At 35.7% G+C, this 27,323-nt stretch overlaps 2 protein-coding genes across 2 annotated transcripts; both read right to left on the bottom strand.

The window, feature by feature from the left end:
* Nucleotides 1-24,311: 24,311 nt before the first annotated feature.
* LOC145266678 (uncharacterized) lies at nt 24,312-24,773 on the bottom strand. Its single transcript, XM_080122605.1, has one exon. The coding sequence runs from the start codon at nt 24,771-24,773 to the stop codon at nt 24,312-24,314; it is 462 nt and encodes a 153-aa protein (XP_079978731.1).
* Nucleotides 24,774-25,383: 610 nt separating this feature from the next.
* LOC145266679 (uncharacterized) lies at nt 25,384-26,121 on the bottom strand. The gene has a single exon (XM_080122606.1). It carries the CDS (start codon nt 26,119-26,121, stop codon nt 25,384-25,386), a length of 738 nt encoding a protein of 245 aa, XP_079978732.1.
* Nucleotides 26,122-27,323: the final 1,202 nt, after the last annotated feature.

Raw genomic sequence — 27,323 nt, forward strand, 5'->3', positions numbered from 1 at the left:
TTAAGCAATTTAGGTTTGCAAACCGGTAATTTGTTTGAGTCACCAGCTCTAGGAAGGTTGTCATCCAAGACTGAAGAGGCCTCCCTCCTCTTTGGTTTAGTTTCAGAGTTTTCCTTCTCCTAGACGGATGATCTGGAAAGATCTACTGGGTCCGTCACCACTGAGAGGGTTTGCTCCGCGCCTGGGTTCTAATCCAGGTATTTCTGCGACTCCGCGTGGTTAGTTAATGTTATTGGGTTAGTTTGTAGAGGTTATATCTGCTAAATAGTTACACTCCTCAAAGTGGATTAGGGACATTGTTATTTCATTGTTACTGGATAAAGGGGTTGAGTAGAGCTTATGCAGTGTAAGCAACTATGATTGTAAGGAGGCTTGTTAGGAGGAGATAATGTGGTTTGAGGCTTTCTCTTTTATATATATATATATATTTTTTATTATTTTTTTTATGCCAATTGAAACAGAATCGATCAGGAGGAGAATGGTAAACAGCTAATCGCATGTTGCATCAGCCGATTGCATTGAATATGCTGAAATCTCGCTAGAATCTGATTCCGTTAAAACACTTCCAGAAATGTCTCAAGTGTGTCAAGAAACAGAAGAAGAAAGCAGAAATGACATTATGGGAATGATAGATATACTTCAACAGGAGAGGGATAGCTTATTTAATAAAAGTGAGATTTCCAGTGCAGAAATAACAAATGATGAATTAAATTTACTGAATAGACTGAAAGAATTAATGAAAAGTAGTGAATATTGACAAAGTTAAGGAATGCAACAAATAAAGTGAACAGGTGTCATTGGAGAGAATGATATCAGAGACATTTTGCAAGTAGGAGCTGTATTGGTTGGTGAGATGTTAAGGGTGAAAGAACCAAAAAAATGAAACAGAAAAAAGAATCCTTTTGACGAAAAATAGAAGGTAACTTGAAGAGATTAAGAAAAGATCTAGGTCGAACTTGAAAGGACAATGGAAAAATACAAGGAGAAAAAGAAGAACTGGGTAGACGTTACAAACTGAACGCCAAGGGGGTTAATACCACTATGGAAGAGATAATACAGCAGATTAGGGAAAAACTTCCAAGATTAGAAGATATGATATAACAGAATTCCAAGATTAGAAGATATGATATAACAGAATACAGCAAGATTAGAAGGTATGATATAACAGAATTTCAAGATTAGAAGTTATGATATAACAGAATACAGCAGTTTAACGACAAAAAGTTATTTAAAACAAACCAGTCAAGGATTTTTTTAGAAATCTGGAAGGAGATGAACCCAAAACAATGGCTCCTAATCCTACAAAAGCTACAAAGTTTTGGTTTATTGTAAAGTACACAAGACTTATGCTGACTCGGTCGCTAGCATAAGTGAAAGACTAGAAGGGCCTAAACAAGATGAAGATTTGAGAAAACAAATGAAGTTCATGTCTAAGTGAAAAGGACTCGAACCTGATGGAATTCATGGGTACTGGTTGCGATCTTTCACAGGAATCCATGAGAGGCTAGCTGTTTCTCTGGATGATTGTGTCAGATTGTGCCAGATTGCAGAATGGCTTGTAGTGGGAAGGATTATGTTAATAATGAAAAATCCTGCTAAACGGCTAGATGTTGAAAATTATGGACTAATTGCTTGCTTGAAGTTGCTTTGGAAGACGATAATCAGTCTAAAAGTATATGACCATCCAAAATAAATGGTCCCCTTCCAGTGGAACAAAAAGGCGGGAGAAAAAGGTGTTTAGGAACTAAAGACCAACTATCGATCGATAAATGTATTTTAAAGAACTGCAAAAGGAGAAAAATAAACTTGACTGTAGTTTGGATAGATTACAAGAAAGCTTATGGGTAGTCAGAACCTTGAAAATGGTAGGGATGGCTGAAAATATAAATCAGTTGATAGGGAAAAGTATGTACAGTTGGAAAATCAACCTTTTTTTAGATGGGAAACTATTAGGGACAATCAACATCAGATGCGGTATCTTCCAAGGAGATTCCTTTTCGCCACTTCTATTCATGATAACACTCATACCATTGACACATGTACTAAGAGATATAAATGGATAAGAATTGACCGAAGATCAACCACACGTTATTTATGGACTATATTAAATTGTTTGGCAAAACAGAAAATGAAATTGACTCTTTGGCTCAAGCTGGACAGCAATGGAGTGAAGACATAAATATGGAATTTGAAATTTCCAAATGTGCAGAAGTTAGTCTTAAACGAGGGAAAAGAGGAGCCATAAAAGACATCATTTTGCCAAATGGTAAAACATTAGGAGATCCTGGGGTGCCTTGATATGATTCTTTGCAATGAAATAAAAGAGAAGACGAAACAGGTGTATATGAGGAAATTAACTGCTCCTGAAATCTAGATTGAATAGCAACCTGTTCTCAGCCATCAATTCATGGGCGGTTGCTGTAATTCGATACAGTGTAGCTTTTGTAGGATGGACATAGGAATAAATGAAAAAGATGGATAGAGACACATGGAAACTTTTAGTCAAATATGGAGCACTTCACTCAAATTCTAGTTCAGGCTGTATATCACAAGGAAGAAAGGAGGAAAACGGCTGTTTGCGATTGAAGAATGTGTCAGGGGAAAGCTTAGAAGTGTTCACCACTACTTAACTAACAGTCATAAAGTTACTCGCAGCAGTGGCGATAGAAGAGAAGCTAAGGATTAATTGGAAGGTAAGCAGAATCACAAGGAAAGAATCGAAACCGGAAAAGTTAACTGAGTTGGTAAGAATGAAACTTCATAGTCAGTTTAAGTGAGATACTAAGACACAAAAATGTCAGGACATGTGGGCTACTAATATATAACCTGTGCAAATCTTTTCTATTCAATACGAACAGCACATTTATTAACGTGTTTGACGAAAACAGTTTCACATTTTCATTTAATACAAAAGTTATTGCATTTATTCCCAGAATTCTACTCCTTCCCCAGATGTCTTCAAAATAGAGAGTAGCAACCATATTGTCTCCCTAGAAAATATATACTAAAACGCTACACACAAACACTGGCCATTATTTTATACAGCCAACAAAATGTTAAAACACAGAAAGATTTTAGGAAACATTTTTCTTACTTTTTGGAACTTCATTTTTCATAACAGTAAATAATATTAACGATTTCTTACATTATTCTTTCTCCCCCCCAACAAGCAGTAGACGTTAATTAGTGTTTAGAACAGTTTTAAAATTACATGTCTTTGGTCATATGAAGTTGGCGACGTAAGGAAATAGTTTGGAAATATACATAAACAGTTGTTAGGAGTTAGTCAGGCGTCTTGAGCAAACGAGTTGGAACAAATAGACGGGACAGGCAGGTTCTCGGCTCATTAGGAATCGTTCAGCTATGGAAGCATTCAGATGGAAAGACAGTAACATGTAATCCCTGAAAAAAGAAACGGCTTGCAACCCCAGAATAAAAAAGTCGTAACAGGAATAAATGTACATGTGGAAAAATAATTTGGTTGTCTTAGATGTTGGGGTAGAAACTGATTTACATTTTAAGAAGCGCACCTGAAACAATATAGCGATGGTTCCGACCAATAAGGTATGTCCTTCTCTTGTGTGGGCAAGCAGACAATGGTGCTATTTGCCTCGTTTATGAAACTATTGTTGAAGTATCTATATCTGTTTATTATATGTGTTAAAAATGTATGCAACAAACATTACATGTACACGGCTTGATTCCTTGTTTATATAGACTCTATATACATCCCTTTATGTTATACAGAATCCCGTCCTCAGTATACACCATATGGGGTGTTGTGCAACTAGATGTCTGTTTACATAACATTTAAACTTCAGCATTTTAGTCAAGGAAGCAGGAAACAAGGGATTTCCAAAGTCTAACAGTCCAAAAGAATAAACTAGTAAAGTATTAAAATAGAAAGCTTTCCAACATCTAGAAACCTCAGCAGTAAAGAGGTGGGGCTTTTCTGCTTGGTGGGTTAGTCGGGAGTATATTCATCGAGAGGCACAAGTTCTATGATTTTAACGACAGCAGATTCTATTAAGGAATTGTAAAACAGCCCAGGGTGTGGCATTGCTGCGATGGGTCACAGGTTGAAACATGGCTAATAGTATGTGACCCTTTTTTAAGTTTGAGATTGTTTTAAACCTGTCTAAAAAGGCGCTAGCTCACATGTGACAATAATAACTCCATGCATGAATGAATTGTGGCCTTGCAAAGATATACGATACTCTCTAGTGTGAGTAATTGTCTAGCACTGTAGAGGCAGCCCATCTTTGCAGCAGCATTGCATGTTTTTGCAGCTATAAACCTCTCATTAGGACGTGCCAGAGGTTGAACTCAAATAGTTACAAAGTTCTTGGTAATGCCCACGGGTCGTCAAGTTTAATACGATTCAAAGTTCACAACTTGGGCAATCTTGTGTGGCCCTGCTGTACAAAAGAAAGGATTGACCTTCACTTGGTTTGGCGACGCATCTCTACTGATATAAAAAAAGTTGATGGACCTCCATATTGTCTCGTGGCGCCTCTGATGTACAAAAGAGTGTTTAACTTCTGGGTTGGTCAGTTCTGGCCAGTTGTGAAATAGACTTTCAGTTCAAACATTTCAAAAAATCACAACGATACGACAAGCAATTACTGCATACAAAGTAAATGCATTTTTGGAGAAATTTACATAAAGACAATTTTCAAAAAAAATATTTGGGTATAATAATCGAAGTCATGCACAAGAATCCATACATTATATTACATAGCAGTCGCTGCTGTCACTATTAGAAGAGATGGGAAGAAAAACTATAAGATAAGACTGTAATGTTCGTGTGTGATAATGTCCGCACCCTCACATCTAAGTTGCGGGTTGGGCTCACAGCTTCACTTTTGTAAGTTCTGTCTTTTTAAAAATAATCTTAGCAAGAGAAAACTTCCTCTATGACACACACATTGTGATTCGATTTAAATGGGGATTAGTTACCGGGCTGGAATATGCTGACATACTGGGTATCTCTTGGGGAAGAGGTCCAACATACCTTTTGAGCCCCTGGCTCGTTCTCTCGTTATCCTGTTCTTCTCTGTTCTGCTGATTTTGGGTGGAGTTGCACCTTTTATACTAAGGCAAGTGAGGTGGTTGGATGAAACCCCCCTTATCAGAAACCAATTTGAGAATTCCACCTTATCTCTCGACCTCAAACATTAATCAATCCCAATTGAACAGGTGCTTTCACATTTGCTGTGAGATTCTCCGATTCTCATGGAGACAGCACATGGTTCAAATTGGGGTCATTCCTAACACAACTCCTTGACATCAACCTGTCAGTACGGCTGGTTTTAATAATAATAATTCCATCTTCATCTGGATTTAAGATTTGATGAAGCCGAAGAAGGCTTAGACACTAGGTTGGTTTCTAATATGGAGCTCCCAGAAAGACACACACTGGATTGGGGCAACAAATACTGCCTCAGTTTAGAACAAATCTTCTCCTCCAATGACTGAGGATAGAAATGATAAAAATACAGTATTATAATATTTTATGTAAAAAAAAAGTTTGTATTATTTGGATTCTTCAAACTACTATTCTCATCTTGAGTGTTATTTTCACAACGTTCCGGTTGATATAACCTCCAACCTTCTTGTTGAACTCGGGAATCTTCTTGTTGGACTCGAGAATCTGCACAAACTTTTGAACAGAACCCTTTATTTTATCCTTTGGGGTAGCATGTTCTTGTTCCATCAGCTATGATTGGGTAAAAGTCCTAAGTAATTCACAATTGTATTTTAAGTGTTACCTGCACTGAGGATTGAACCTTCGACTTCCAGATAAATGTAACTTTACAATTGAATTCTACCAAGTATTTTATCCATTACACAAAGGGTAATTTTTTTAAGCAATCTTATCTCAAGTTTAACTGCTTCAACATACAGTGTGTTCTTTTCTGATTTTCTCACAAGTGATAATCTAATAATCTTTTCATAGTTAAAGCATATTTTTAGATTTCTTAGGGCAACGCCGTGACACGGGTCTTGCTATATTATTGATGAAATTAAAGTAATAAAAAGTATTACACTTCAAAAACTCAATTAGAATTTAATTTTCATTAATTTTCAATGGAAAAAATTTACATGAAAGCGTTCAGTTTAAATTTAGTGAAACGTCTGAGGTTGCTATTGTGGTTAAAAGAGACACTACATGTTGATCTTAGCCAACACAACATAGATAATAATATTACGACTAGGCATTTTTAAATGAATGGAGACAACTGATGCAATTAGAAATCTATTGTTTTATCGTTGAATGGAGGCGATTACTGTAATATTAATTCGGTTATCATAATACCGTTCTCCCAGGAATTACCTCCTTTTTTCTTAGAAGTGGAATCTGCTCAGATATTAAACCCTCTGTTAAGAGAAGGGGTAATTTAATATCTGTTCTGTTGTCATGAAACCATCTTACCGGGAACTATCTTCTGCTTTGTGTGTAAATGTGTGTTTGGAGGGAGTATAGTATGTTTTCTGTGGTCATGATACCATCCTCCCAGGCATTACCACCTCCTTTTTATTCAGAGTGGTGTGAATCCTCACAGGCTTTACCTGTTCCTTTAGTGAATCCTCACAGGCTTTACCTGTATACTTTCATTCGTTATGATACATTCCTCCTAAGCATTATCTCCTCCTGGGGGATAGTATAGTATATTCTCATTCCTCATGATATCACCCTCCGAGGATTACCTTTACTTTTGGGGGAGAGGTAGTGTAGTATTTGTCCTATTGTCATGATCTTCTCCCAGGCATTAATTTCTTTTTTGGAAAGAGGTGGGTGGTATTCGTTCGTCATGATGCCATCCTCTTAGTCAATACCGCATCGTGAGAGAAAGAAAAAAAAGCAAATACGAGTCACGCAACTACTCCAAACTTACCTCGCTGTCTGAAATGAATTCAAAAAGAAATCCTCAATATTTTTCGCATGGGCACTCTCATTAATGGTGCACACATGAAACTCTAGTCAACTTTGAAGTAATCTCCTCCGGCTGCCATTAATTTGTTGTACCATTCCAACAACTTCTGGAAAGCCTAATTGAAGTTTTCTTGTGTGAGTGTGTCAATGACCCACGTCTTAATTGTCTCGTAACGACAGCCTCTAAGGTTTTCCTTGAGCTTAGGAAATAACCAAAAGTCACAGAGAGCAAGGTCTTGACTATAGGGAGGGTGAGGAACTGTGTTAATGCCTCATCTTGGTTAAATAGTCTGTGACAAGGATGGAGTTTTGGACTGGTGCATTGTCCTGGTGAAAATGCTACCGATCTGATTTGAAAAATGCTGGCCTTTCTGAACTCCCTTTAAACCTCAACATAGTATGGGAACACAGTGAATGTAGATCATGCCCGTGTTATCAAAAAAGGGATAATTTTCTGGTTGGATTTGCTTTATCTGGCCTCATTGAGTCTTGGAGGGCTAGCATGCTTCCACTGGAAACTCTATCTTTTGGTCTCTGAGTTATGGCGTTAGATCTAGTCTTCATCGCAGGTCACCAGAGCATCAAAAACTGTGGAATCTGAATTGATCAGCTTAATCATCTCCCTGCTGTCATGACAACGTCTTTCTTTCTGATCTTCCCTGAGCAACCTTGGGACAAACTTTGTGCAAATCTTCCGCATCTTCAGTTCCTCACGAATAATTGTGCACCGTTCCCACAATGACATGAAACTGTGCACTTATTGTCGCTATAGACACACGACAGTCCTTATCCATGAAATTATTTGGCCAATCAACTCTGGTGTTTTGACTTATTTACTCTTCCCACACCTCTCATCATCTCTCACAAATTCCCTGCCTTCCTTGAATCTCTTATGCCATTCAAAAACTGATGCTCAATTCATGCAAGATGGCTCAAAAGCAGTAGGAAACATTCCATACGTTTCTGTAGCATTTTTCCCAAGTTTAAAACAGAAATTTATTGTATATTGTTCTTCTAAAGTGTCCTAACGTCCATATTGTATTTTTGAAATTCACCAGCAGCAGCAGTGACAATCAGGCTATAAGTAGAATGTATTCCAGTTCCTTAATCACGTTGACACATTGGTTCCCGTCAGATCACCGAAGTTAAGCAACGTTGAGCCTGGTCATTACTAAAATGGGTGACCAATTTGGGAATTCCAGGTGCTGTATGTAGGAGGACACCGACATCTCCCTGCAAAAGTTGCAAAAACCTAATGTCGTCATCTCCCCTAACTGGGATATACATGCGACTGGGGACTGCTTGTGGATTTCATACTCCCATGAAACTTACTCCTTCGGAGGAAGCCAGTTAAACCCGAATAGGGTTGGTGCTGACTGCACACACATTCAAGTTCCTGCTCCAGCTGTTCATTTGAATCTGAAACCATAAAAATTGCTCAGTCATCTCCTAATATGTATAGCAATAACATACTGAATTTTACAGAATCTACGACAATTTTAAATGCATGTACAAAAAAATCTGGAAAATTATTGAAGACAGCTCGTGTATATATATATATATATATATATATATATATGGCGATTAAGCTACACTGAATATTCGGCGTTTCATCCACTCGAGGACTCCTCAGGCTTATGCGCATAAGCCTGAGGAGTCCTCGAGTGGATGAAACGCCGAATATTCAGTGTAGCTTAATCGCCATATATATTTTATAAATTACTAACTAGCTTTACCTACGTATTGAGCGCTTTTGAAGTAAATACTTAAAGTTTATGCATAAATCTATACTTTCGTATATTAATTCTATGTGAGTAAAATAAGTAGTTTTATATATATATATATATATATATATATATATATATATATATATATATATATATATATATATATATATAATAAGACAAAAGTATGAAATGAAAACACAAAACTATATATAGGTAGATATAGAGTGGATCATTTATTTAATAGTGGAATACAGGTAAAATTTGGGGGATAGACGGGACTCTTTATGCCAGGGCATTTCGAAGCCTAACGCTTCTCATCAGAAAAGCAGAGAAGGTGCTAGGTAGCATGGGGGAGATGCGGTGTCTAGCGTAAGGTTCATTAGGGATGAAAAGGATAAGAGGAGTTATAGAGTGCTGGGGGAAGCTTTAATGGATTCTAAGTAAATAAGGAGAAGCTTATTATATATAGTATGATATATAAGAATATAAATTGTCTTTAGCATAGTATAGAGATTAAGTGGTATATTTATTATGGTTGAATAGGGGGTGTATTGCTGCTGTGTGGTAATTAATGTTTACGGTTTATGTGGTGTCTATCTTCTATGGAGTGGGTAATTTTTTAATTAATTGGGGGGGAGGGTTAAGTAAGGTTGTAAAACTCAGAGGTAGTATGCGGCAGTATATTTATAATTTTCTGCTGTTATGATATAGGGAACATGATCATGAGGGGTCGGTCAGGGATTAGGAAGGGAATGGCTATGGTTGCTTATAATATGAAGTAAAAGGTTAAGTATGAATATTGATGTTAAAATGGGGTAGTAAGGGAACCATATTTACTTATGAGAGTGGTAAAAATATACCAAATAGTAGTAGGGTGATTATGATAGTATGGGGGATAATAGTAATGATAGTTATAATAATAGTCACAATAATAGATTTGGAAATAAATTATATGTAAGATTAAATATGAACAAAAAAAAAAAATTAATATTAAGAAAAATACAATAAATTAAATAAAATAAAAATAAAGGCAAAATCAAAAGTAAACTTTAAATTTAGACATTAAATATAATGTTACCAATCGTTATGATAAAGTTAAATTCAAAATACTATAATAACATTGAAGATGGAGATAATGGTAGCAGTATTGGTAATAATAATTTCAATTATAATGAAGATTATAAAAATAATGATGAACAAAAACAATGATAATAATAACAATAGTAATAACGATAAAAGCAGTGTAGTAATAATAATGGTAATTCTTCTGCTACCACCTTCAAATATCACCACGACCAACACCAATAATAATAATGTAAACACTACATTATTACAGGTGCGTGAAAGAAAGGGATGCAGACAGTTAAGGGGTTAGAATAGCAGGAAATAGGGTTGAGGGGTGATGGGTGAGTGGACTCGTATAAAATAAAATACAGTAATATAGAGAATGTATATATATATATATATATATATATATATATATATATATACACACATATATACGCGCCCACATAGATATATCCGTAAAAAAAATAAAAATAAAAAAAGCTAATAATAAGTCGGCGAAACGTGATAGTTCGGTGGATAGAGGCCCGTTGGTTTAAATGAAAAGATTGCTTCACTAGGAGCGGTAGTATCAAGCGTCCACCTTAAAACTTATAATTTTCTTGAAGCTCGATTAGAGGGCCATCAAATATATATATATATATATATATATATATATATATATATATATATATATATGTATATGTGTGTGTGTGTGTGTGTGTGTGTGTGTGTTAAAAAATCATTAAACTTCTCGATGGAAAATGTAAAATCTAAAATACAGGTTATTTATTTAAAAACTATATGTTACATTTTACCATGGTTTCATTTAAAGGCCGTGCTGAGCTCCATTTTTCAATTTGTTTTCTTTTTGTTAGTCGCTGATAAGTTTAGTGGATTTTTAACGGCCTTTAACCTCAATAAAACCATGGTACGTTTCTGAAACATGTAGCACATTGTTTTATATATATATATATATATATATATATATATATATATATATATATATATATATATGCGTATGTGTGTGTGTGTACACACACACACACACACACATATATATATATATATACATATTTACATATATATTGGATTTATATACACGTAAAATATTATAAGATAATATGATATAATGAGTAAATATTTTCAGTATTTATTCAACATTGTTCAATCCGTGATTAGAGCTTAGTAGTCATAATATATATATATATATATATATATATATATATATATATATATATATATATATATATATATGTATATATATACATATGTATATATATATGTATATATACTAGTATATCAACCCGGCGTTGCCCGGGTGAGTGTCTGGACCCTTTAGCAGTTATTTTTCTGGGTCAAACTCAATAAAAAATTTTTTCCTCACATCCGAAATTTCGAGGCTGTACACTCCAAATTGGCATAGTAATTTGGTAGAAAAAGTAAAAATGAAATATTTTGAACTTTGACACCATTTTTTTCATTTTCAGTTGGCTGAAGAGATCCAATCAGATGGTAGACCTGCCCCTGTACTTTGAATGTTGGCATAACCCATCCTTCATATTGATAACTGGATCCGAAAGCCGTCATCTGAAATGCGCAATTGTAGTGCCTTATTTCTTTAATGAAGATTCTTGATTAAGGATTTGAACCTATGAGCAAGTGTAGTAGCGGTTGTGGATGTTCTTCAAGAAGTGTGAGTTTCATCTTGCCATTTGAACAGCATATTCCCGCTGACTCACTTGGCCATCTTTTCGTGAGACAATGGAAGCATTTCTTATACATAGAATGTTATTTTTATGTCAGGATGTTCAGCATAATTAGAAGAATTGAATGCTTTTAAAGACCAGCGTAACTTTGTTATTCTTGAATCTCCTTCCAAATTGGCTCCATCCGTCTGTCTCGTTGCTTTACATTTTCTGAACCGTGTGCAGTGGACATGGCCGAAGCATTTCTCCTTAAACGTCTGTCTCGTTGTTCTTCGGTTTCGGAAGCGCGTGCAGCAGACTGGCCTAATGCCTTTTTATAAAACGATTCTTTCGTTGCTCTTCAGCAGAACTAGAACCATGTCTTTCCAAATAACTTTCTCTTGGGTCTTCATTAATTGAAGCTTGAAAAACAACCTGGATTTTACTCTTTTCATTTGGGTAAATGGGGAGATTGGTGTGCAGTGCACCGTCTAATGCTTCGATTGAGAAACTACTTGTCGAAGGCCCAGGCAAATTTGAATTATCACCAATTGCAATGAAGGAAGAACCACTTCCAAACGAATGACCCAAACGACCATTTTCAACAAATACGACCCTAGCATCTCCCGGCTGTTCTGCTTTGTCATAGGCACAGTAATTGTTGATTGTTGCACCATGCGCCTTCTTTGCATTAGTTGATGCCTCGATGCACTTATCGATGACCTTCCTTTTTTTGCATAATTGATAGGAATTTTCTCAAAATTACCATCTGTAATATAAGTGTCATGAAAGTAATGCAAAATAGAATGACAAAATTATTACAATCAATCGTTTGTTTAAATTCAAAATTAAAATTAATATTTCTTTAATAAATAATTTAAGCAAGCAGTCAGTAATAAAAAAATGTAAATAGAAAATATCGTAACATAAAAAATATAAAAAATATGGTCATTAATTTTTTTAAAACTGGTAATACCTTGCTTAATATACAAGATTGTGTTGAGTCCGTAAATAGAAAAATAGTAAAAAGAAAGAAAGGGACAAAGTAATTTTATTTAGAGGGGGGGGCTACAATTCATGTCACATCTAAAGTAGTCTATGCCTATTTTTTTATTATAACATTGAAAGTGTTGTTCTGCTTCTACTAAAGACTAAAAGATTTTAACAATCATCAAATTAACCCCCAACCCACACGAAAAATATTAATAAATTCCTCAGAGAATATTGGCTGACCATAATCTATAACAAATTATTTCTTACTGTACACAAATATTTTTTAAATCCTTTGAAAAATACCAAGCAGATGAAAATTATTTTCTTAAAACTACTTTTCAGTTGATAGAAAAAATGAAAAAAAGGACTTTTTAAGAAGTTGTTATTGCTTGAAATTTTACGATAATTTTTTCATTAAAAACGTCATTTAAAAAACAGTTCAAAAATGTAAAAAAAAAAAAATTAAATACAAGAGAAGTTAAAAATTAAAAATAATAGTTTTTAAACCTATAAATAATTTAAGCAAACAGTCAGTAATAAAAAGATATGAATAGAAAATACCTTAACATAAATATAACACAAATATGGCCAGTAAATGCAAAAAAGAAAACTGGTAATACCTTGCTTAATATACAAGATTGGGTTGAGTCCGTAAATAGAAAAGTAGTAAAAAGAAAGAAAGAAACGGACAAAATAATTTATTGGGGGGGGGGGCTACAATTCATGTCAAAGTTAAAGTAATCTATGCCTGTTTTTTTTTGTTGTTGTTATAACGTTCAAAGTGTTCTTATGCTTCTACTAAATAATAATTTTTTTAACAATCATCGAATACACCCCCCACCCACCTTTTTTTAAAGAAGTTGTTACTGCATGAAATTTTACGATAATTTTTTGCGTAAGAGTTACGTTTAAACGGCAGTTTGTGTATTTTCAATGTGTTTTGGGTTAGTTTCGTATAATTGTATTTTTTTAAGGTTCACCTAGGAAAATTAGGGAAAAAATGTGCATTTTAAAATTTAAACAGATCATCTAATATACCATAGATACAAAATATCTCTATCTTGAGATACAAAATATCTCTATCTTGAGAGATAGTTAAAAACTATTTATTTAAAAAAATGAGGCGTGGTTATGATTTAGGTTTTTAAAAAAGCGTATGTATGCGTGCGGTTGTGTTGCTATAGTAACCGGACGTAAGATTTGGATATAAATGGCAATTTTCGTATATACAATTTCTTTTGGGGGTAGTTTCGTATAATTTTTTTTTGTAAATGTTCACTTAGAAAAAAATAACACCACCCTCCACCAAGATTAAGAATAAATTTTTGTCTTTCATTTGATGCTGAATTTAAGACGATTGATATCATCGTTTATGAGGAGTTTTGATTATTAGATCAAAACTGTTCCTAGTGTCCACGCATATTTTTGCTTATATATATATATATATATATATATATATATATATATATATATATATATATATATATATATATATACTTGTTTATTGTTATATAAACATGCTCACATCCCGCTGATACAAATAGCCACTTGTTTCAATCAAACAACAGATATCATCAGGCAGCGATTTCACTATTCAAAAGTTCAATGAATAATAAAAATAATGAATTTATTCATTGAACTTTTGAATAGTCAAGTCGCTGCCTGATGATATCTGTTGTTTGATTGAAACAAGTGGCTATTTGTATCAGCGGGATATGAGCATGTTTATATAACAATAAACAAGTATTATCAGCTCTTTTTATTGAGCACTATCTAACAACCTCGTTGAATTCATTAGTCCATTACTTTTGAATAAATAAACCCCAATATATATATATATATATATATATATATATATATATATATATATATATATATTTCTGTAGAAATATATTTTCTAATAATATATACCAATCCTTATTTAAGAAGCTCAATGTAATTATAGAGCAATATAGAGAATATAGTTTTTTTGTCATTTATTCTCTCTCTCTCTCTCTCTCTCTCTCTCTCTCTCTGTATATATATATATATATATATATATATATATATATATATATATATATATATATATATATATATATGCGAGATTGGCTCGGTGATAGAGCTTAGAGTTTCGATTTCAAATCTTGTCTTGCTCCGTTAAGCCACGCTGATTAGTTGTTAGATGGCGAAACACACACACACACACACGCACACACACACACACACACACACACACACATATATATATATATATATATATATATATATATATATATATATCTTTCTTTTTGTTTTATTTTACTTCAGTCGAAGTTGTCAGAAATCAAGGGGCCCACGACCTGGGGCTAACACTTGAAGTCTATATGAGATACATAAATATTCGAATGTTCCATTAAAGTTCTTTATCTCTCGAGTTAGTAAAGAAATTGAGAACATAATTTTCCTCTCCCAAATTAACCATTTTTATACATTGTAGTATATCTTTCATGTTGGTTTCATGGTCTTACTGGAGTCCAGGACAAGAATTTATCTAGTCTGGTGGAGTATCCAGCTTCGTGCTATTACTTGGGGTAATATCACTTGGAGAAGCTGCACCATTCCTCGGAAAAGCTGTGGGGTTGCCGTAGTGAGGAGATCTTATTTGGGCTGCGAATACTATGTGATTTTGAATATTTGGTCAGGGTTTACTTCTATGGAAATAGTATCCTCATGCCAGAGTGTATGTGTGTGTGTGTATTGAAAAAATAAAAGAGGTATGTATATATGTATATATATATATATATATATATATATATATATATATATATATGTGTGTGTGTGTATATATATATATATATATATATATATATAAGCAAACATAGTTAAAAAAAAATAAAATATGCTCCTGATTAATTATACTCTTTTCCTTTTCGATTTTTCTTATGATCATTTTTTATTTGAAAATAAAACGTAAAAAGTGTCATATTCATTAGAATATTATTAGCTCAAAGCAAATAATATTGAAATCATTCTCACTAATTGTTATGCTTAATATAAGACGAAAGTAATGCATGATGCACGTGTGTGTGCATGCGAGTATCCGTGTAGTTGTGTCGTTATGCGTTCCAATACACCTAATCCATGGGCGTGAAACTGAACAGCTCTCTTTCTCTCTCTCTCTCTCTCTCTCTCTCTCTCACCCCTCTCTCTCTCACCCCCCTCTCTCTCTCTCTCTCTCTTTCTCAAGTTCTTGCACCTTTTACTGCAAGCAGACATATGTCAAGATTACCGGTTCATGTCCTTCATTTTGGACTAATGCCCAACGCCTCATATTGATCTCTTGAAAGAGATAATCGTGGATTATCGACTGAGTGATCCATAATCCAGCTTTAACTTTAATCTTTCGAAAGGGTTCAGCGTCAACCACTTTTTTTTAAATTTTTTTATTTTTTTTAATCGTTGTTCTTTTGTATTATTTTGATTCCTTGGACTACTGTTCTCAAGTTTTTAGTCGATGTAACCTCTTCAGCAAGGAAGCATAGTGTAATGGATAAAGTACATTAAGTCTGTTGCCAAGGTCGCTGGAAAGATGGTGGGATCCTTCTACCGCTCCAGAAGATATCTCACTACTGATGAAATTCTCTATCTATATAAAAGCCAAGTACGTCCAGGGATGGAATACTGTTGCCATATCTGGGCAGGAGCTCCTATCCTGCCTTGACAGAGTACAAAATAGACTTCGTGGCTTAGTGAGGGATGCCCTTTTCTCTACCCTGCAACATCTCTCCCACAGAAGAGACGTTGCGAGTCTATCCTTGTTTTATCATTATTTCCATGGCAGGTGCTCGTCTGAACTCCAATCTCTGGTCCCCCTTCGCCAATCTTTCACGAAAAACACCCGTCTAGCTGAATCCACTGTGAAAAATTTTCCCCACTCTATATCTGTGCCTAAATCAAAACGCGGATTCCATGAACAAAGCTTTTTTCTTAGAACTTCACGCCTGTGGAACTCTGTTCCGTCTGCCTGCTTCCCACCGGACTACAACTGTGATATCTTCAAGTCCAACGTTAACAAATTCATAATGAACCGCCCCCTTAAGTAAACACTTCATCAAATCTCCACACTAACGTAATGTACTTGCAATAACCCTTATCCCTGAGTGGCTTCCGGGCCTTGATAAGTGGTGATCATTGTGTAAAAAAAAAAAAAGAAAAAATCTTGGTGAAATTCAGTTTTAAAAGATACACACTTCTGGAGGTTGAAGGTTCAATCCTCAGTGAGGGCGGCACTCGAAATATGTTTGCGAATTAGAACTTCTGTCCGGCCATGTAAAGAGTTTCGTTCGAAATTCCATGCAAGTTCGATAGAAAGGTGTCCGAGTGCCCCAAATTACACCTGAAGTAACGGTCAGAGGTTACACCAACTGAAACGCTGTGAAAATAACTCTCAAGATGAGAACGAAGAATCCAAATAATAGAGTAATCAATCTCCGTCTAAAATATTGTTTTTTCGTTCGAATTAAACCATTTGAATGAATATGACTTTCGAATGATTAGAACAAACTGCCAGAAGACCGCAAGCTGGCATTTCCCCGTTCTAAATACTGGTACCATATAAAATGCTCCCTAAAAAGACAACATATCGGCACCTATGCAGTATAATGACCGTGCTATCGTCGCTTTTCCATGTAGGTTGTCTCCTGTATGATTGCACTATCAAGTGACTGTTGATCAACTGATTAAGTTAGGCGAATAAAACACATTTACGAAAACACAATGGAGACTTGCTGGCTTTTAAAGTTTTTATTAGAGCGGAAAAGTTTGTTCACGAACAGGAGAAACTAAAAAAGAGGCTAAAATTTATTCTTTCTTGTTCATCTACTTGGGAACCGAGAGACGCAGACGACAGACATCGGGGTGACAATTGTTTAGATACTCTCTGCATGTTCAGACGGCTATCGCCCCTTTCGCTTCCCGGCTCCGACTGTCTAGAAACTCTATTCCGATGTAATTTCTCCGTAATATCATTCAACATCTGACTTTCTAGCACGTTTTTTTTTCTGGGGAGCTGACCTTTGAATCATCGCTACAATAATGCTATATGCACTGGGTGTATTTTCATTTCAGTATATATATATATATATATATATATATATATATATATATATATATATATATATATATATATTGGATGTCTTTCTGACATTTAAAAATATTTAAAAAAAAACATTTAAAAATTATTTTAGTCCCAAGTCTTTCGTTGAAAAATTCCCTTGTTTGTAGTCAATTAATCTCTTGCAATCACTGCATTAGAATTTACGATAGTCTTAACATTATTGTAAACATCATCAGTTGTTTACCATGAATTATGTATTGGCTCTCTAGCAGTGTTGATCAAACAGTGTCTTCTCCAAAAAAACAAGAACAAAAATGCTCCAGATATCGGTTCTCGGTTATTGCTTTAGGCATTTATTTGCTTCCCTACGAAAGCAAATGTGACACAAGGTCGTTTTTAATGCGGGGTTAAACCAGCTCCCCTAAAAGTAGGGTAAAGAGGGGGCACTCTGGTTGGGATAAAAAATAATTATTGTCCCAGTATAGAGGGGTTCCTCTCCATTGACCGGGACAAATTACCTTAAGTGCAGCATCTGCAGAACAGATGGTATTTATTTGCTCCCCCACTGAGCAAATTAGGCACAAGGCCGATTTTTAATGTGAGGAGTGAAGGGGAAATGGGGACCAACTCCCCGGGGAGTAGGGGAGCTGGATAGTGACAATTGGTATGAAGGGTTGCCCCCACATTGACCAAGGTCTTACATGCGGGGTTGCCCCCACATATGGTCTTTGCTTGCAGTATCTGCCGGAACAGATGGTATTTATTTGCTCCCCCACCGAGCAAATTAGGCACAAGGCCGATTTTTAATGTGAGGAGTGAAGGGAGGGGGGAGGGGAAAAGGGGACCAGCTTCCGAGAGGTGGGAAATGGGAGCTGGTTAAAGGTCAGGCATGTGGGGTTGCCCCCACATCTGGTCTTTGCTAGTCATAGCTTGCAGTATCTGCCGGAACAGATGGTATTTATTTGCTCCCCCACTGAGCAAATTAGGCACAAGGCCGTTTTTAATGTGAAGTAAAAACCAGCTCCCCTAAAAGTAGGCAAAAAGGGGGCACTCTGGTTACCAAAAATAATAATTGTCCCAGTATAGAGGGTCTCCCCCCCACTGACTGGCACAAACCATCCCAAGTGCAGCATCTGCCGGAACAGATGGTATTTATTTGCTCCCCCACTGAGCAAATTAGGCACAAGGCCGTTTTTAATGTGAGGTAAAAACCAGCTCCCCTAAAAGTAGGCAAAAAGGGGGCACTCTGGTTACCAAAAATAATAATTGTCCCAGTATAGAGGGTTTCCCCTCCATTGACTGGTACAAATTATCTTAAGTGTAGCATCTGCCGGAACAGATGGTGTTTATTTGCTCCCCCACCGAGCAAATTAGGCACAAGGCCGATTTTTAATGTGAGGAGTGAAGGGAGGGGGAAGGGAAAAAGGGGACCAGCTCCCGAGAGGTGGGAAATGGGAGCTGGTTAATGGTCAGGCATGTGGGGTTGCCCCCACATCTGGTCTTTGCTAGTCATAGCTAGTCATAGCTTGCAGCATCTGCCGGAACAGATGGTATTTATTTGCTCCCCCACTGAGCAAATTAGGCACAAGGCCGTTTTTAATGTGAGGTAAAAACCAGCTCCCCTAAAAGTAGGCAAAAAGGGGGCACTCTGGTTACCAAAAATAATAATTGTCCCAGTATAGAGGGTTTCCCCTCCATTGACTGGTACAAATTATCTTAAGTGCAGCATCTGCCGGAACAGATGGTGTTTATTTGCTCCCCCACTGAGCAAATTAGGCACAAGGCCGTTTTTAATGTGAGGTAAAAACCAGCTCCCCTAAAAGGGGTCACTCTGGTTACCAAAAATAATAATTGTCCCAGTATAGAGGGTTTCCCCTCCATTGACTGGTACAAACCATCTCAAGTGCAGCATCTGCCGGAACAGATACTACACTTTGATCCCGGCACGAAGGCCAAAGGTTGTTGTTTTAGATTATTATTTTTAATAACTTATTCATGTTCTGAAAATGTTTACCTTACCTGTGTTAGTCATCTTTGTCCAAGAGAAAGTGTGTGTTACTACAATATATTTAAGAACCGCTATCTATCTATCTATCTATCTATCTATCTATATATATATATATATATATATATATATATATATATATATATATATATATTTTTTTTTTTATTATTACAACCTCAAGTGTATAAACTAAATTCATTGCAAATTGTTGCAATAGACAGGATAAAAACTATCCGTCCATATCGCAGTTAAAATTTAAAAAAAATATTTAAAATAAAATTTTTTATTTTAACTTGAATCATCTGACGATATGGGCAGATAATGTTATCCTGTCTATTGAACTATCTATTGAACTGTCTATTTGTAATGAATTAAGTAATTCGTAATTGTATTCTCGTACCTAGGATTGAACCTTCAATCTCCAGAAAAGTGTCATTTAGGAGTGAATTTTTACCTAGTACTGTATCCGTTATGCCACGAGTCATTGATGACAAATTATCAATCCTAAAAGATTTCGGAAACATGTTACCAATGTGTTGTTCTTAGATTTTTTATATTTTATGATGAGGTTTGATAATTTGTATTATTTGCATTCTAGGGACTACTGTTTACATTTTGTGTATTATTATCACAAAGTTTCGGTCGATGTAATCCCCGGCTTTCTTCACATATATTTTGCCAAACTCAGAAATCTTTTTGTCGAACTCGGGAACATTTCTGTGGAACTCGAGAATATGCACATTATTTCGAATGAAATTCTTTTAAATGGGTAATATATTCTCGTTCCGTTATCCATGACTCGGTAGATGTTCTAAGTAATTCGCAATAATATTTTAAATGTATTCTGCATTAAGGATCTGCATTTTTTTTTTACATGGGAGTCACCACTTATCAAGGTCCGGAGGCCACTCGAGAATAAGGGTTATTGCGTGTACAGTATCAATGGGACAACATCGTATCAATCATTAGTAATGGAGATTTGATAAATTGGATAATAAAGGAATTTGTTTCTATTGGACTTGGGGACATCTAAGTTGGAAGACTGAACCTACAACATCCAGAAGAGTGTAACTTACAATTTTTTCAAGTACATTATCCACTACGCTACGGGTCCTTGCGAAATTTCGTGCAGATTCCCGAGTTCTACAAAAACTGATTTCGAAGTTCGACAAGATACACATGAAGAAGGTCGGAGATTTGTAAAACTTTGTTAAAATAACACTGAACATGTGGATAAAGAATTCAAATAATGTGTTGTTCATCAGAAACTGGCAATCTCATTGACCCTTATACCTCGAGTGACCTTTGACCCTTATACCTCGAGTGACCTTCGAGCATTGGTAGGAGATGACCCCCTCGTAAAACGAAAAAAATAAAATAAAATTGTAATAAATAATTATAACTGACTCTCTCGCACATTTGTATGTGATAAAAAAAATAATGCAATTTGCGTCATGAGAACGCACGTGATTGTTAATCGAAACAAGACGAACTAATAAAGCGATTACTACAAAGTTGTTTTCTAAAACATGTAAATACAGGGATTATCTATCATGCACTGAAGTCGTCTTGCTTTACACGACAAAAATCAAACAAACAAAAAAAAAACTGCGAATTAGTTTAATAACTTATCCAATTGTATTACATAACTAGCGAAGAAACCTGGCGTTGGTCGGGATAAGTGACTTGAAAGTGTGTGTTAATATTTTCTAACATATTTCCCCTAATTATACCGGGTGAGCCCCCCCCCCCCAAAAAAACGGACCCCAACTCTAATTAGGCCCCGTTTCTTAGTATTTTGTTCGAATGAAATGAAATTTTGGTCATAACTAGTTTATTATATTCAAAACATCACGTCAAAACACTAGGGTCTTTGGCCTTTTTTTCTCCGTTCTCCAGCATATCTTCTAGATGGCCTCCATTTAGCTTTTGTTTTTGTTTTTTTGGTCACTCTGTAGAAGAGAACGGCGCAACAATAATTTCATTACATTAAACTCGAAAATGAACGTGTTATAGACAACAGTGAAGGGGCTTGCGCTATTGTGTTCAACACACATACATTCTAGGAAAGAAACTCTTCGCATGGAGTGGGTAGCATGGAATCTAATTAGTTAGCTAAACTAAATACCACCTCGATATATAAAAACATAAAGGAACAATAATCACACACACACACACACACACACACACACACACACACACACACACACACACACACGGCACTGTTTCGCAGCTTATCAGTGCAGCTAGACAAGCAACTACCTCAAGCCAGGATCGAAACCCGACCGCCCAAATGACAGTATGAGGTTCTAACCGGTGCGCTATTCGGCTGCTGACATTGTCCAAATACCTAAGCTCAATTTGTTCACACCAAGAGCATCGCTTTATACGCTAATGGTAATTTGTATATCACTTTTCGGGTCTCTCTGCTAATATATATATATATATATATATATATATATATATATATATATATATATATATATGTGTGTGTGTGTGTGTGTGTGTATGTGTGTGTGTGTGTGTGCAGGGAGACCCGATGTTGCCCGGCATTGAATGAGAATCAACGGATGTTTCACACTTTTAATACTTTTATTGTCATCGAAATCGATGAAATCTCCCATTTTTAAATCTAATTAATGGCCTGCTCTATCAGGGACTTACCGCGGTGCACTGGATAGAAGCCACATACGCCTCACGATAGTTACTTAATCCAAGATACATTGTCGTGTACATTGCACTGTAGAGAACCTACTGTTGATTTTATAAAATCATTTATATAAAATGTATTGAATTAAAGTTTACATGCAAAAGTCAAGTATTATGGTTCAATTGTGTTTCAAACAATAACATTTATTTAGAACGCGTCACTGCTTTATAAAAAAAATCCGACTGTCGACATCTGCTTGTGAATGAATAAAGCTTCTCAAATGCCCTTGAGATGTTTTGTGTCAAAATCAGACTGTTCTTTCTTTAATCAGATTTGTTGTGATTATCGATACATATCGGAGGCATTCCGATGCATATCTAAGTAAATTCCAAGATACAATAGGAAAATTTGTGTGAAATTTAAAAAAATCGGCTCAGCTGTTTCAGAGTTCATAGAGTACAAACTCACACACAAAAGTACCTTTTATATGCAAGTAGATATACATATATATATACATATACACATGTACATACATATATGTACATATATACATATACACACATATATATACATATGTATACATATATTATGCATGCATACATATATACATATATATACATATATAAAAATATACATAATATATACATATATGTATAAATATACATAGATATATACACACATAAATATATATATATATATATATATGTATATATAGATGCATATAAACATGTATACACACATATATATATACATAAATGTTTGCATATATACATATATATGGTGGAACAATAACTTTGTCATTCTAAATCGTTCCAACCTGTACATGGTTCTTGATTCAGTGCAAATGAGTTTGCTGACTCTAGAACACGCAACATATAATTGCCCATGTGAGAAGCAATCAGTGTGTAAATATAAGCCGCACAATTCTAAAGATTGTCCCTGTGCTTTGTTGATCGTGATAGCAAATGCCAGTCTAATTGGGAATTGCAATCTCTTGAATTGAAATGGCGTGTCTGTAGGAATCATAGAAATGCGTGGAATCAGGACATCCTCACCTTTGAAAGGTCCCGTTAAAATTGTGGCTTCTATTAGGTTAGTCATTAATTTTTTTACTGAAAGGTGTGTGACATTACAAAGCTTGGTCTGGTTAATATTTCGCAACAGGATGAGTGGTATGCCAGTTTTCAATTGCAGTACATATGGTGGCATCCCTGGCAAATCTAGCGAATTCAAAAATTCTGTTGGATAGTTGATTGCTTCGTCTTCTTCAAGAACAGTGTCGACGGAGTTGTATGTGACTAACTCACCAGGAATGTTCAACTGAATAATACTGTTGAGTTCATGAACATTTTTGTTCTTGGGTGCAAGAATGGCTCGTTCACTCAGCCAACTGGGATCCTTATAGTTAATTTGGATGTCTGCAAAACCTTTTTAATCAAGTCGTATTTTGTTGTCACTAAATTACAGAAGTTTTGTGGCAATGAAATTCGTCCTGAAGTAAGATTAGCCGGTACTTTTCCATTCCCAATTTTCAGTAATTGATTTGAAAATAATTCTGCTGAGTGATCGCTTTGCTGCTGGACACGCATATTTCTAGTCAAATGGAATGTTCCCACATGTTGCCAAAAAGTGGAATATTTGAGGCAAGCATTTATTTCATCTGCTGGTGTTGATCGAGGAATTATTGGTAATGTTTGCCTGAAATCTCCAACTAGCAATATTACTGCATTCCCAAAGAGTCGGTCATTACCACGCAAGTCTTGCAATGATCGATCCAGAGCCTCCAGTAATTTTTTGTGTGCCATTGTGCATTCATCCCGAACAATAAGTTTACATTTCTGTAATAACTTTCCCATACTCGATGTTTTGGAAATGTTGCACATGCGAGTTTCCATAAATTGCATATTCAATGGTAGTTTTAAAACCGAATGAGCAGTTTTTCCACCTGGCAGTAATGTTGCACCTACTCCAGATGATGCAAGAGCTAACGATATGTCATAATGTGATCGAATGATTGCCAAAATTAATTTAATTAAGAAGGTTTTACCAGTTCCTCCTGGCGCATCTAAGAAGAAAATTTCTCTCACTCATATTATTGACAATCTGAAGTATTTTGTTGTAAATGTGTTTTTGCTTAATAGTTAGTTTTTTAATATTTGAATGAATGTACAAAAAAAGATCATCTGTGTTCTAAGTTTGTTCCCGACGCAATTCTCCATCAAACAAAGTCGCAGCAGATCGATTCGGTGATGTCATTTCCAATTGAGTGAGAACTTTGTTTGCAATTTCTAAGCACAAATTTTCAATCCGTATCAATGCCCCATTATAAATTTCTGCTGTAAAATCGAGGTAAGTATTTGCATTTTCATTGCGTCTTTGATGTAAAATGTATTCGGCCATGTGTGATTTATATTTCTCCCATAATTCTATTGGAGATGAAGGGGAGCAAGTTGTCAATATGATGGCAAACAATGCACGAATTTGAATTGGATGCGATGTGTTACATGCATCGTTAATGCATTCATCCCAGTGTCCGTCATTCTCCAATAAATTCAGAGCTTGACATACGCTGCGAAAAGTGGCATGTGTAACACCATTGACAGTTTTTAATTGCTGGAAAGACGTTGGACTAGGGACATTTACCAACAGCATGTGAAGAAAAAAAAAACATTCATCTTGTTTGGGATGAATAATATACAGTCGGCTCATTGTATTTTCTTGGAATATTCCAGGGTGTCCGTATACTCTATCTCCTCATTTGCGTCGTTCAAATAATTTTCTACTCCTATTCATGGGCACTTCCGAATAGAGAAGTGTTGATGCAAAGGCGTCATTTTGACATAACGTGAAAAAAGCTGTTAATGTTGTCGCCGGGGGATTAAGAGCTATCTGTTGCACATTTGAAAATGTAAAGTAAACGCGTTGTCCATTTTCTAAATGTACTGATAAGTGAACAATAGCTGGGCTTCATTCATGTACGGGAAATGAAAGAATTCGTCATACAACTTCATTACTGCTTATGTATCTTCCAGCTCGAAACTGCAATTTCATCGATATGCATGTTTGCATTCCTATCATTTCCTTGAGTTTCCAATCCAAAAACTGCCATATCGTTGCCTTTATTCACATACTTGCAAATGTATTTGATGGACTTAACTGAGTTACAGTATTCCACATTAATGTGCGATTTGTATGCTTTTGATAGCAAAGGTGAATATGGAACAATCCATCGGCTATCGATTTCAATATCACCATTTCGCATTTATATGATTGCTAATTTACCACCATTATCTGTAGATCTTCTCCTGTATAAAGGATTTCCATCATTTCCTGTAACTGTGTCTGATAATAATGCCCGAGGATATCGCTTAGAGGATTTTCCATCTTTCATGCATGGTGAATTTGGATTTAATATACCACAAGGTTCATGTATCATATGTTTTGTCACAAATTCATGCAAGTCTTTATCAATGTCAGCATCAGGTATTTCAGCACATATTACATTGTCGATTTGATCTGGACTGATTTTGTTATAGAGCCTGGTTCGTATGTGTGAGTGTGGTAATCCTCTCTTTTGCCACTCCACCGAATACATCCAGCAACACACAGGCCCAAAGACTTTATGCTTGACAATTAAATCTATTAGCGATTTCAGCTTTTGTGTGAAGACACGTGCTGTAATATCATGCCTATCCACTGATGATTGTCCAGGAAGTAATAGTTGTTGTATATCATTCCAAGCAGGGTTGCATGTGAATGTAATGAACAGGTCAGGGCGGCCATACTGACGAACATATGCAAAAGCATCTTGGGTGAACTCATGCTGCATATGACATGGAATACATAAACATGAAGATTGCAAAATTGTTAGTCTTCCAACGTTGGTTGCATTACCATCAATTTCAACTGCATTTCGCAAATAAACATATTCTTCAGAGCGAAGTTTGGACTGATTCAAACGTATGAATAGCAAACGTTCAGATTCAATTTTTGCGTACATGTCTACGGTGTATTGGTGGAACAATTGGCAACATTTCAGAATGTGATTGGTTTCATTTTCCCGAATCAATATTCGGTATGAATAATAGTTCATTGCATTTTTTTATTTGTTTCTTCACCAGTAACTGGATTTATCATGTTAACATTGAAATGATATCCATCAGCACCATCACAGAAAATGATTGGATATTGCAGAGCATCATAGCATCGAGAGTTTCTGCAATGTTTGTCAATTGATCATTTCTTCTATGAAGGACAATATCTCTCGGTTGAAATTGATCTCCAACTATAACAATTGCCACTTCATCTATAGTTAGAGCATTGAATCTTCGCACGTGTTATCCAGCCGGAGCTTTGTCAGCACGAATAACAATCTTGTGTGTATCAGATGGCATCATTTCATTTACAGTTTTGAATAAACGCACTAAATAGTTTTTATTATGAAGCAGCTCTTGCAGTTCGGAAACAATGGACCTTGTGCCAGTTGAAATTCCACAGCGTATATTCAGTTCATCATTGTTATCAAAAATGAAATACATTTTTAGGAATTTATGATGACCATCTGGGCAAAGAAGTAGAGATCCAACTTTATGGTAAATTTGTCCTTTTACTTTAAAAGTTGGAATGAATTGAGCTGTAATGATTTCTGCACCGAACGACGTCATTTGGAATGAGTTGTATTTCCTGATGTTCGATAGAAAATGCTTTGATTCAGCAGTATATCCAGCATGCAAAGTTTTTAATGGTTCTGGTGGTTCCTCAAGTTGGAGTACTTTAATTTTTCCATTGGCACAGCACAATCATTTAGTTTCCCCCTTAAATTTCAGAGCCTTGCAGTAGGGACACACTTCAGTCATAGTGCCGATTTGAACCTGGTGACTCAAGCTGTAATCATCATCAGGGTTGTAGTGGATTGCAAGCCGATCTCAATCCCGGGATTGTTGAGCATGGAGCCGTGTTTGACGCTGATCTCCAGTTTCTCGTTGGCGTCTTTCCACATGTCGCAGCCTATCACGTTAATTCCGTCGAGATCGAAGCAGATCCGTATTACGGGATTGTTGTGCCAGTAATCTTGCCTTCTCAAGTCTGGAAGCACGTCGCTCTGCTGCTTCATTGGCACGTATCAGCATCATCCTTTGTCTGCTCCGCTCGTTTGCCGATGCTCGTCGTTCAGGATTTTGTCTGGCAACTAATCGTCGGCTT

Source organism: Euprymna scolopes, chromosome 41 (assembly GCF_053919585.1).
Source record: "Euprymna scolopes isolate OS-2025 chromosome 41, ASM5391958v1, whole genome shotgun sequence".
Lineage (NCBI taxonomy): Eukaryota > Metazoa > Mollusca > Cephalopoda > Sepiida > Sepiolidae > Euprymna > Euprymna scolopes.

What these genes read in the sequence shown, in the direction of transcription:
- LOC145266678 (XM_080122605.1), bottom strand. Translation starts at nt 24,773, where the DNA reads ATGCTGTTGGTAAATGTCCCTAGTCCAACGTCTTTCCAGCAATTAAAA.
- LOC145266679 (XM_080122606.1), bottom strand. Translation starts at nt 26,121, where the DNA reads ATGTACGCAAAAATTGAATCTGAACGTTTGCTATTCATACGTTTGAAT.